The sequence below is a fragment of the Sycon ciliatum genome, chromosome 6 (genome assembly GCF_964019385.1).
Source record: "Sycon ciliatum chromosome 6, ocSycCili1.1, whole genome shotgun sequence".
Lineage (NCBI taxonomy): Eukaryota > Metazoa > Porifera > Calcarea > Leucosolenida > Sycettidae > Sycon > Sycon ciliatum.
In genome coordinates, this window is record NC_088648.1 from 9,548,845 (window position 1) to 9,561,181 (window position 12,337).

Below are 12,337 nucleotides of genomic sequence, written 5' to 3' on the forward strand. Positions count from 1 at the left end.
CCACACATAATATCAAGAGTACATAACCCCCCGGGGGTTATGTACTCTTGATAATATACATCAACTGTTGAAGTTCGATTTCACGATCGTGTAACGGTGTTACGCTCTTGTCGCAAAATTACCGGTAGCAAACATTACATGTAAATACGCCCCCCGAACATTAGGCAGTTTACAGTATCGTCCCACACGTATTTGGAAATGCCCTTTGAGCACAAATCACACATGTATCCGCGACATGTCATGGTCTTTCAGTCTCAGATGACCTCACTGGCTCCTGTTTTGACATTATGAGTTTTGTAATACACGAGTGTACTGTACTCATCCTTTTCTTTTTTTTAAATTCATGCATAGAGTGCTTATACAGTGATACTGTACATACACCATGCTATGGTACCAGGGAGGCGTAAACTATTTTAGTTACGACTCCCTGAGACACACTATGTACAGGTAAGGTGCATGCACACTTATCCGGCTACGTTCAGATACTACCAAGAGTATAATACAATCAGTCATGTAAGCGGGGGGGGGGGGGGGGGGTATATTATACTCTTGGTGCTATTGTAGATTCTACATGTACAACTGTAGGTCTTCGACTGCATGTACCCAGGTACATGGCCCTTGTTATGAATTTCGGCACCAAGTTCTCTCTACGACTTTGGACACTTGTTTGCGACGTACAGGCTGCTATACACAAGGACAAGAGTCCATAAAACAAGAGTATGCAAGTACAACTTGTGTGATCTCTTTTTTACGGGCCAGATGCGCTGTGCGCTGCCTTCATTACATCATTCAGCTGCAGTCCGCGCATCGCACTTTCCCTCTGGTTTGAAATGAACTTTCATACGGACCTAAAGTTCCCGCACCAACAGTTAGATATCGCGCAGGCACTGGAACGAATCGAGCAAAAATGGATGGACTCGTACGAGAAATTGTGGTTTTGAGTGCATGCTTTCGGAACGTGGTGGAGGCAAGATACGTCATAATGAAGGCAGCGCACCACACAATGACCCATAATCACAGTTGTATACTGTTGTTACACACAGTTTATGCACTGTTGAGAAGGAGAAGAAGATCTCTACACGACTGCATGCTTGGCACGTGCAGGTATCACAGGTATGATTCCAGTTAGTCCAGTCCCGGGCATGGTGGAATTGGTCCAGTCCCGGGCATGGTGGAATTGGTCCAGTCCCGGGCATGGTGGAATTGGTCCAGTCCCGGGCATGGTGGAATTGTACACAATCATGCGGTGAAGCATGCTGCCATGCCACTTCACGCACATCATGAGCAGCAGGGATGAATCTTCATGCATTCTCCGATGATCATTGCCCAACACTCCCCCCCCCCCCCCCCCAACACACACACGCACGCACGGTAACTTGAAAGTAAAACACGAAAAATAGTACAGCATATCCGGAATATGTCGCTCTTGGCAGGATCAAGGGGTATCAGCCTCAGGGTTATTAAGATCTGACGGTACATACATTTTATGTACACGTATCAGTTTCATGAAAAGAAAAAAGAAAAGAAAAAAGGCACACGCTACAACTGTACTATGTGAACACCACCTGACCATTGTCAGCTAGGCGCACGAGACCCGTGGCCAGCAGGCGCAGTGCCTCCGGATACGCCTTGTGTTCTACGGCCTTGACGCGGTCCTGCAGTGCCTCCAGCGTGTCTGCGGGCAGCACTGGCACGCACTCCTGAACGATTATTCCGCCGGCGTCCACCTCCGCCTATTCAGCCAAGCACACACACACAGACAGACACGTATGCACACATGCACAGACGGGTAAAGATGAGAAAAAAATGCTCAGGGACGTATCATCATGATGCTGTGGTGCTCACTCCATGTACATGTATTTTGAATTGTTACGAACGCACAACTAGGTATATTCATTACCAACGCTGAAGAAAACCACCAGCTGTTAGCAGCTACCATTTGCAATGATTAAGGTGCTACAGTCCATTCATAAAATGATGGGTCCTGGCTCTGGCGAGCTCCCGTATTTGGCGATTTTTCGTGATTTCATCGTACACAGTGCAGTGCTGCGAACTTTGAAATTTGAAAAAGGGTCCAAAAAGGGTGCCTGAACTGGGGTTCGAACCGCAGAATGCACTGTTGCAGGTGGGGTCAAACGGCCTGGATTTTGATGGTTTTTCCCAATTCAGTGCTTTTGGGGCAAAACCTGGCCGAAATCCTATTCTTGCTATGGCTTGCTTTTTGGACAAAAAAACTTCAGAAACATAATTGGAAGAGGATTCCATATGGGATTGCAGAAAAAAATTCTAAAAAAACTCAACGTTTGACCCATTTATGGCCAAAAGCTAGAAGTTCATTTTTTTCTGAATGGACTGTAGGCACGTAGCAGCTGTTTGCGCTTGCCGGAAACATAACCCCCCCCCCCCCCCCCCCAGCCCACACCCATAGTCAAACGTACAATCATTGTACATACAGATCCAGACACCATACACATACACACACACACGCGCACACACAGACAGACATGCACTGTACCTCGACAAAGTGAACCGTGCAGCCGGAGAGGCGCACGCCGGAAGCCAGCACTTGCTCGTGGGCCGTGTGGCCGCGAAAGCTGGGCAGCAACGACGGGTGGATGTTGAGCATGCGCCCTTTCCACTTGGACACAAACTGTTCGCTGAGGATCCTCATGAACCCGGCAAGTACCACAATCTCTGCTTGCGCCTCCACAAGGGCTTGGTGTAGGAGCTCATCATACTCTGAACGATCCTTGAATCCCTTATGAGAGATGACCTACACATCATAGAAAAGTGACAACAACAACAACTTATTGGCGATGGTGCCATCGTGAGAATAAAGAATTCAAACAACACCAACAACAACAACAGCAGCAGCAACAACCACACCACCACCAGCATCAGTAACAGCAACGACAAAATTCACCAGCCTATATAAAGAAATACAGTCAGACCTCGCTTATCCGGTCCTCGATTATCCGGATCCCTCGCCATCCGGAAGAAAAAATCTGGTTACATATTTACAGCAAACGTGATGCATCCAACATAAACGGTGTTCGGTTATCCGGTTTCCTCGCCTATCCGGATATTTTTGTGGAAAACGGATGTGTGCGGTTATGCGAGGTCTGACTGTAGAAATAACCGCAACAGCATCATGGAACAGCGGCATGAGTCCACTTAGTGACATTCATCCGCCAGCAGATGGCGCAGGTACTGGAATGAATTGAGCAAAAACGTATGTGCTCTACGAAAAATTGTTGGTTTAAGTCCATGCTTTCAGAGCACGATGGAGGCAAGTTAGGTAATGAAGGCAGCGAGCCGCTCACTGACCCATAACCATAGTTGCATACTCTTGCTTATGCACTCTTGGTGTTAGGGTACACTGGGGCGAGGTTGATGGGTGGGACTCATGCTGGACAATACGTCACAGTTTACGCACGGCAGGCACAAGGTATATTCTATTCTACCCCAGAACGCTCCTGATCTCAGTGATCTGCGCCCAGACAGACTTCCGAAAGCAAGCTGTTTACGACTTTACCATTATATGGGATAGAAAACAGTAGAAATGAACACCATGCTCGCTATATCGAGCTCAGAAAAACAAGACATTGTGCCCTTACAGCCAGGATTGTGACACATTTAACAGTACATCTTGTACACTCAAGGAGCAGTACACGAACAGAAAATTTCAGCCACAATCATACTCTCCTGCTGAAATTATATCGATGACAAAAAAAATGTGTCAGACAATTGCAGTTTGGAAAGATTGAATCCCGTCAAAAATGCATGCATTCACAGCTGTCCATGGGGAGTTTTCAAGACTACTACTACCAAGAGTATATAACCCCCCAAGAGTGTGCAACTCTGCATATGGGGTCTCCGACGGCGAAAACTCACATCACGTGTCTCAGATACCTTTGTACTACGTACGAACGTAGGATAGCGTGCGCGCAATCCGAAAATCTGCCGTGATCATGCTGGGGATTTGCATAAGCGCAGTGAGTTTCTGTCCGAGAGTGCTTTTTTTAGTACTCCGCTGCTCGCTAAAAACGATCTGGAAACGTACAACTGCAACACTGCACCACGTGTGTGAGTTTTCACCGTCGGCGCACCCCATAGAAAGGGTATCAGGAGTTGCACACTCTTGGGGGCTTATGTACTCTTGCTACTACAGTACTCGGGGGCGATTAGTGTCCCCCCCCCCCCCCCACCATTATTTCAAAGTCCATCACAGATGGGCCACAATGCCAAAGAGGGCACTGTATTCTAATGCTAGTACAATCACGTCATCTAGCATAAAACAAAGAACGCAAAGAAAAAAAGTCTAAAGTTTACTCTAAACTCTAGCGATCCAACAGAAACTGCAACAAAAAATGTGCTTCACCAGCACCACCATCAGCACCACCACACACACCATCATCATCACCACCAGCAGCACCACCACCACAGATGCTGCAACTTAAAACGTTCTCTTCAAGTTTTCGGCCGTACTAATAATACTGAACAACATGCCTCACCTTAGTGGGAATTCCAGCTTTCTGCGCACGCTCCAGACCGCGCACACCGTCCTTGTTGGAGATGACGAGAACGATGTGTGCATGCTGGCTGCTGGGCTTGTTCAAGTCGTCGATGAGCGCCTGCAGGTTTGTGCCACTGCCGGAGATGAGCACGGCAACGCGCTTTCCGTGAGTGGAGCGCGTGCCGCTGGCAGCAGAAGGCGAAGGTGGTGTGCACAGTGGCTCCACCAGACGGTCGATATTGTCGATGAGAACTTGCTCGGTGTTCTCCACGCGCGACTTGATGTGACCGATGCGCCACGCCGCGTGGTCGCCGCCGCCGCTTCGTATCGCGGCGATGACGTCGTCTGCTCGGCTCGGCGATGTAATGACGACCGCGCCGAGACCGCAGTTGAACGTGCGTGCCATCTCGCGTGGCGCGATGCCGCCAGACGTCGCAAGCCAGCGGAACACGGGCAGCACATCCCATTGCGCCGCGTCCAGGTGGGCAGCTTGGTCCTTGCTCAGCACGCGCGGGATGTTCTCCAGGAGCCCGCCGCCGGTGATGTGAGCAAACGCTTTCACGCTGCCGTTGCGGATCAGCGGCAGCAGCAGCTTGCAGTAGATCTTGGTGGGTGCCAGCAGCGCTCGACCGAGGGTGGTGCCTTCCTGAAACGGACACGCATCGCTGTAGGAGAGACCACGGTCGGTGACGACGCGGCGCACCAGGCTGAATCCGTTGCTATGCACGCCGGAAGAGGCCACTCCAATCACGACATCACCGGCCTGGGCGGTGTCCGTGCCGAAGATGAGCTGATCGCGCTCTGCGGCGCCCACAGCAAAGCCAGCCAGATCGTACTCCCCGCTGGCGTAGAACGACGGCATCTCCGCAGTCTCTCCTCCCAGCAGTGCACAGCCAGCGATGCGACAACCTTCGGCAATGCCGGCAACCTGATACAATACCAAGTGGGAAAGAGACATGCAGCACAAGCAGCAGCAGCAGCAGGGCACACATGCACACACATGCACACACACAGAAAGACATTGAAGGCACAAGGCATACCGGCAGGATATTGATGAGGTGTTACTGCTATACGGTAATATAGACGCCCAGTGTATCACGGTGAGTTCCAGCACCGATCTGCGATACAAAAAAAACATACCATCAATCTCCCCGCCTGCCAACAATATTGGGGGGGGGGGGGGGGGAGTCAGAGCAGACAGGCTGCCAACTTTCCATTTTTGAGTTGGATTTCACCTGGCTCAACCGTACATTATACCTTATATCATTCATCAGGCCGCTTTACTAGCCAGGTGAAGGGAATACCTCACCAGGAAGCGGCCACCACACAACTGCCTTCCCCAGAGGGTGCGCCCGGACTAAATCCGTCCAGGCGGACCTGCAGAGTTCGCGCGCGCAAGAGTGACACAGTGTAGCCATTAGTCCGGCAGTAGAACGAAACCATACAGTAAAGTCGCGCGCAGAAGAATGTGGAGCCCAAGAAGGTCCAGCCTGAAATTCTAAGAACGCAACAGCCTAAAGCTAAGAACGGCGGTGTTGGTTTTCTGGCATCTTGTGGGATACATATGATCCAGTACGGATTGTTTCTGAGAACGTGCTATAAGAACGTAGCCAGATTTCATGAAAAATAAGAACGTCCCAGGCTAACCCCTTGGAAACAACGTTCTTGGGCGCGCGACTCAACTGTACAGTACTGTCAGGCACCGGAGAACGAAGAGGCTGGGATTTCACCAAGCACAGCACAGTGATGCCCATGCATACACGGCGACTTTGCTGCGTGTAGACCGCAGCACGTGAAAATGAGAACGGCCTAGCCTACGAGGCTGACCCCAAGTTCTTTGGAACTCGACAGCACTGAAACCAAGAGCATGCAACTGCTCTTTTCTACGGTGCAGTTGCGTGGCATGCTAACTTCATTATGCAACCCTGTCTCGCCGCACACTGCTGAACATCAAAGGTAAATTCCCCGTGAGCTTTTATTTATTCTTGTTTTCCTAGGGAATTTCCAACAGGCGTCGACGCCTTTTTACAGGGAACCCAGGGAATAGTTAGATGGAAGAGTGAAATACAGCTGCATGGTGAACTAGAAATGCGGCAAGCCGGTGGAAGTGCTGAAGCTCACTTTCGGACTGGACGGAAGTACGTGCACCCAAATTAGGAACTACGCCGGGACTCGAGCAAACTACGCAACCATATGCTAGCAGTAGGAGAGGTTGTGGGTTTCTGAGTGTCCGCGCGTGGGGTGGGGGTGATGCAGGCAAGGTATGTGATAGAGGCAGCGTGCCGCACACTGCATCATGATCAGAGTGCTGTACACTTCAGGTTACGTAGCAGGCTCGGCGGAACCGGTTCGGTTGGTCAGGTGGTGACCGGACCAACTTGTTGGCCGCCAACGTGTGCTTACTGCTTAGGAGGCCATGTCTATATGTGCAACAAGAACTGCTAAGGACTACAACACCCAAGTCAACACAGACCAGTACTGCTGAGGACTCACCACCTGCCTGGCCGTCTCCACTTCCAGCTTGCCGCACGCAAAGTAGTCCAGATAGGCCAGTGGCTCTGCACCGTGCGCCAGGATATCGTTGACGCACATAGCAACTAGATCCTGCCCGACCGTGTCATGATGGCCACATGTCTGCGCAATCTGCAGAGAGAGAAAAATAGAAAAATACACACCGCAAAGTACAGTACCGTCGGGTGCCGAAGAATGACCAGCCTAGAATTTCACCAAGCACAGCATACCAGTGTAATTACTAATTATACACAATATACAGTCATGGTGACTCAACTCTGCATAGACTGTAATACATGAATATAGGAGCGGTCTAGGATGGGAGGCTGACTGCGCAGTTCTTCGAGGACCGACGGTACTGTAGAGAAATCGCAAACATTTTCTGTGAGTGCCAATATTCGCCATTTCTGGTGCTCAAACCTACCACCTAAGGCTGCATTTGATTGTTCCGTCCCGCCGCCGCTTCGCTTAGAATAAGGGTGTTTAAGTGGTCTGCCCCCCCCTCCCCCAGGCTAGAGCAGCCAGTTAAAATTGCAACACCCAATGAAAGCCACATTGCAATGATATCTGCACATTTCTGGCAAACATCTTCCGTTCGTTCTGTTTCACTGGGAACTAATCCTGCGACTACTCCAGTGAATCTGGATGCAAACCTGGATTGACTAAGCAAACCTACCCGAACGGTGTGCTCGCGAGATCAATTTCTGTGTGGTTTGATCTACTGTACGTCGGCACCTTCCTGGCCATGCAGCGAAATAGAAACTCATTCAAAAAACAGCACACCAACTCGAGGCAGGGCTGTAGCACTGGCATTTTGACAATCGTGGTAGCAAGCGTCACCCACTGTGTTCCTCTTGCGATGGGCTTTCCAGATAGCCCACCAAGATTGTACATATCGTGCAAAGAAGACGAAAGCGAGCCGGGGAATTGTGAAACTCGATGTGAGGTCAAATTCAGTCTGCATATTTCAGTACATTATTCTTCCAGTCCATAAAGGATTGACCTACAACACATGCACCTACGTACAAGCTATCTGCCAGGATTGCAATGACGTTTTTATCAGTTTGAGTAGCTCGTATGACGACATAGGTAAATATACTGCACAGCGAGGGCTCTGAGATGGCACTGCTCTCTCATGTTTACATCACACTCCATTTCTACGTCCCTGAGCATTAGAACTTAGAAGCCTACAAGTATTTCTCACTACATGTACATGTATAAGCATGGTAGAATACAACATGTAAGCGTAGAGATTGTACCAGTACGTATCCAATACCTTGAGTTTAGTTCCCACACCATCTGTTCCCATCACTAACACTGGGTCGCGGTAGCCGGCTGCCTTCAGATCAAACAACCCTCCGAAGCCACCCAGGGCAGCATCGCACCCGGAGCGTGCCGTGGCCTTCGCCAAAGGCTTGATGAGGTCCACCAAATGATTGCCAGCATCGATTGACACTCCGGCACTGGCATAGCTCAGACCACTTGAAGCCCTGTGAACAAAAGTCCCGAAATCCAGGTGTCAGAACAACCAAACGGCACAACTGCAGTAACCAACAAAGACTCCTCACTCATCGTCAGCCATTGCGCTAAAGACCTTTTGATTTGTCGGGTCTATGCGGAGAGGGAACCATTCAGAGGCAATTTATGCAATTGTAGTAATTCTCTCTTTGACTGAGTTGATGCTCCCACGTTCACCAATCACCAGTACCATGAGTACAGTGCAGTATGACTTTTGCTTCAAATTAAATTAATTTGACCATAAAAAAACGAAAAAAACCTGGCGTAGATATTACCGCCATTATTTCGTTGCCTGGAGACAAGCTCCCAAAAACGTTTTTGAGTTATTTTTTTACAAATCGAGTTAATTTTTTAAAAATAACAAGACTCGTCAAGAGTCCATAAAAAAAAATGTTTATGCACTCTTGATAATAATCATAGTATTTATTCAATTACCGTACATGTAAGTTCTTCCGATGAAGTGTCCACGTCTTTGACTCTTTATAGCTTGACCAAGAGTACATTACAGACTAGAGAGTTGCCATTGTATTGTAGTTTTGTAAGCATCAGCAGCGTTGCGGGGAATTGTGTTCTTCCACGGGCTTTTGAGCTGTCAATCATGGATCGAAATTCGTGAATTTGTGATCAATGTGGTAAAATATCCCTCAATGGACACTTGAGGGACGTCCAAGAGCCAGCGGGCATATTCTACGGCAAGTCTGCCACACTGTCAAAAGTAGCAGGGCTGAAGAAGAGATTGCTGATTAGTCAAAGGTGAAGGTCAGAAAACTGCTATTTGGAAGAACCGTTTCTACGTGTATTTCATCCACCTATCATGAAAGGTGATTTATATCTCAGTCCGAAGCTGCTGCTGCTTATGGCATGCCAGTAAATAATTAGCTGGTCAGTAGACTCTACGTATGAAACTCAGCTTGCCACCTTAGGAGTGCTGGTAGAGATTCAAGTCGGCGAATTGTTAGTGCCGGAATGGTGCATGAATGCATGTTGGGTGTTGACGGCGGAGCACCCATTGCGGGTGATCTGCAGTCTTCTTCCAACACAGAAGTATAATAATATGGATCAGGTGAAAGAGTCGCTAGTCAGTGGCTGAATCACTGCGTTTGTCTCCGAGACAGTGCACAGTATGGAAGCAGTCACCCCGTAAGTTCCGTAACCCATCTTTTCCCATTTTCCAAAATTGTCTTGCCATGCAAAAGGCAACGTACGGAGCGCGTACGGGGCGTTTGTAGACGAAATCCGTTATAACGTCACCTAAGTCCTTCAGCGGTCGGGTCCCGCAGGTTCGATTCCCTCATTACAAGACAAAGCAAATGGCCATGGATAGCTCGATCTATGTTTCATGTTGTCTTCCACAGGTTGTCCCCCGTTAATACGAGTCCGGTTAATACTGAAACCCTGTTAGTACACAAGAAGTCTCAAGTCCCGGATGAAACGTGATCACTTCCATACAAATTTTGTCGGTTCGTACATAATTCATTCGTACATAAACCCCGTTAGTACATAGGATTTCCTCCGCGTTCGTATGGCACCTACTTACCTCAAGTACCCGTGCTACCCGTGAGGACCTCGGGTAGACGGGTCCAGAATAGTACCCGAAAACCCGAAGTCGCAGATGACATCATGTACAGTGCACGTGGACACATTAATTCATGCAATACTCCGCATGTCTACCAAGTATGTAAGGGATGGGGTACATTGTGGTGTTACCATGGAAACATTACCCGATCGGGTACCCGTGCTACCCGTGGAAAACTACCTGAATCCAATACGCGAAGAAAATGCTACCCGACTCAGCCCTATTATTACGTTAGTAAAAAATCAATCAACCATAGGTACAGCTGCAGCGGCGTCTTCAACTTCATTCTTCCGAGTCGAGCTCCGTATGAAGACATCCAAGAAGAAGATTGCCTGATGAGTCCAGTGGGGACGAAACGTACGCCGCTGAAGTCAACCGCGCTGTTTTTGGTCGCGCTCATGTGGGGGCATACCTTGTGTACATGTATGTAGCGCATGCGACGCACTTTGACGTGACATAGCATGCATTTTTGCACAGCGGCTGGCGCTAGAACGCGCAGCATGCTTGTACTTCGGATTTTGCAATTTTTTCGAGGGCAATTGCTTCCTTTATGAGTTGTCTACCTACGGTGTATACTTTGGAAAGCGAAATTCCGTAGAGAAAGTACCGAAATCCATGAGACGTTGGCCTTTCTGGCAGGGAGGGGGTGTACCGCACAGCTGAGTGCTTTCATGCTATCATGGTCAATAATATTGTGCATAATTAATGTAGTGGCCTACAGTTGTAGTTGTGCCGGGTTTTTATTATAATTATACAAGCATAAAGGATGCATGTGTGGTGGCGGTAGGGTCATTAAATGTTGCGCCCGCTTAGTGCACAGGGAATATTTTCCAGATTGGGTGCTTCCGGCTTCTCAAAGCCATATATGTTGTAGCTGGGATTATAAATATCCAGAATTCTTTTCTGCATGGCTGCATTCAGCTGGTAGAAATAGGAGAGCACACTTTGACGCGGCGATGTGTGGTACAGTCAGACCTCGCATAATCGCACACATCCGTTCTCCACAAAAAAAATCCGGAAAGGCGAGGGAACCGGATAATCAAACACACATACTGTATGTATGCATGGCATGTGCCGTAAATTGGTAACCAACGATTTTCTCCCGGATGGCGAGGGATGCGGATAAGAGAGGACCGGATAAGCGAGGTCTGACTGTAGTACTTTCGCCGGCCCGGATACACGACCCTGCCGCAGAACGCAATTGACCTCGTCGGTCATCTGCTCGTACTGACCAATAAAGTCATAGTTGACCGTGCATGGCTGGTACACGTCTTCATATGGTGCCCAGTGCTCTTGGAACTTGCCGGGCTGCCAGTCCGCTACGTATTGGCAAACTCTGGAAACGTCACGTCATCGCCACGTGCCTTCTCTACCTGCTCCTTCGACAGCGGTGGCCTGCGGTATTTCCTGACGATGATAGGGGCGTATTTCTTGCGAAGAACCATGTCGCTGCCACTCGGATGAAACTTGTCCAAGTAAGCCGAGACCAGGCGGTCAAGCGGGTCACGTACGAACATGAACTTGTAATAGGTTTTAAGGCGGCGGAGTCTCTCCTCTTTGCTGAACTTGGAAAGTCGAACCACGTCTGCTATGTGGCTAAATGGGCGGCAGCCTGGCCAAGCGTCCTGCTCAGACAACACTTTCAGCACCTTCTTCCAATTGGTGCAGCCGATCTTGGGCACGTAACAGTAAGAGCATTTGTAGTTGTCGTTCACCAGCATGTGATGGAAGAATTTATCTCTTTGCGTTTGCGACAGTGTCTTGTTGGAGGTGGCGATTTTAGGCTCTTGCATGCCTTATTCAGCTTTGCTTGTCTCCGCTTCTGTTCATCCTGCATGAATGGAGAAGAAAACAGGAGAAGTCCCACACTGCTTCTTTTTCAGTCATGATTGAAAGTTAGGTAAATGATTGACTAAGAAAAGTGTATGCTTCCCACACCAGACCTCTCGCTTTTCCGCCGACTTGATTTGACACTTGACTGACTCAGTGGACTTGATGGACTTCTCATTTGCTCTTGATGGCAGTCGTGAGTCCGTCAAGTCACAGTGCTGCCAAACCGTCCGATTTTTCGGCCAGTACAGGTGGTGCAGGATAGCTGCCGAGCCAAGGAGAGCATTCTTTTGCAATTCAAACACAGAGCAGAAGCTGGTGATACCGATGTTGTCAAGGTATCCGGGCAACTGTTTTGGAAACAGTGCCAAGTGGTGCTCTTCAGG

General features: G+C 49.0%; 2 protein-coding genes across 2 annotated transcripts; both read right to left on the bottom strand.

Moving 5' to 3' along the window:
• Positions 1–1,376: 1,376 nt before the first annotated feature.
• On the bottom strand, positions 1,377–8,728 carry LOC135819309 (phosphoribosylformylglycinamidine cyclo-ligase-like). The gene is made up of 6 exons (XM_065332492.1): positions 8,596–8,728; positions 8,304–8,517; positions 7,010–7,159; positions 4,515–5,444; positions 2,516–2,773; positions 1,377–1,733 (listed from the first exon to the last, which is right to left on the bottom strand). Exons 1-6 carry the CDS (start codon positions 8,607–8,609, stop codon positions 1,551–1,553), a joined length of 1,749 nt encoding a protein of 582 aa, XP_065188564.1. The 5' UTR covers positions 8,610–8,728; the 3' UTR covers positions 1,377–1,550.
• Positions 8,729–11,440: 2,712 nt separating this feature from the next.
• LOC135820020 (carbohydrate sulfotransferase 14-like) lies at positions 11,441–11,914 on the bottom strand. Its single transcript, XM_065333319.1, has one exon. The coding sequence runs from the start codon at positions 11,912–11,914 to the stop codon at positions 11,441–11,443; it is 474 nt and encodes a 157-aa protein (XP_065189391.1).
• Between the last annotated feature and the right edge of the window lie 423 nt (positions 11,915–12,337).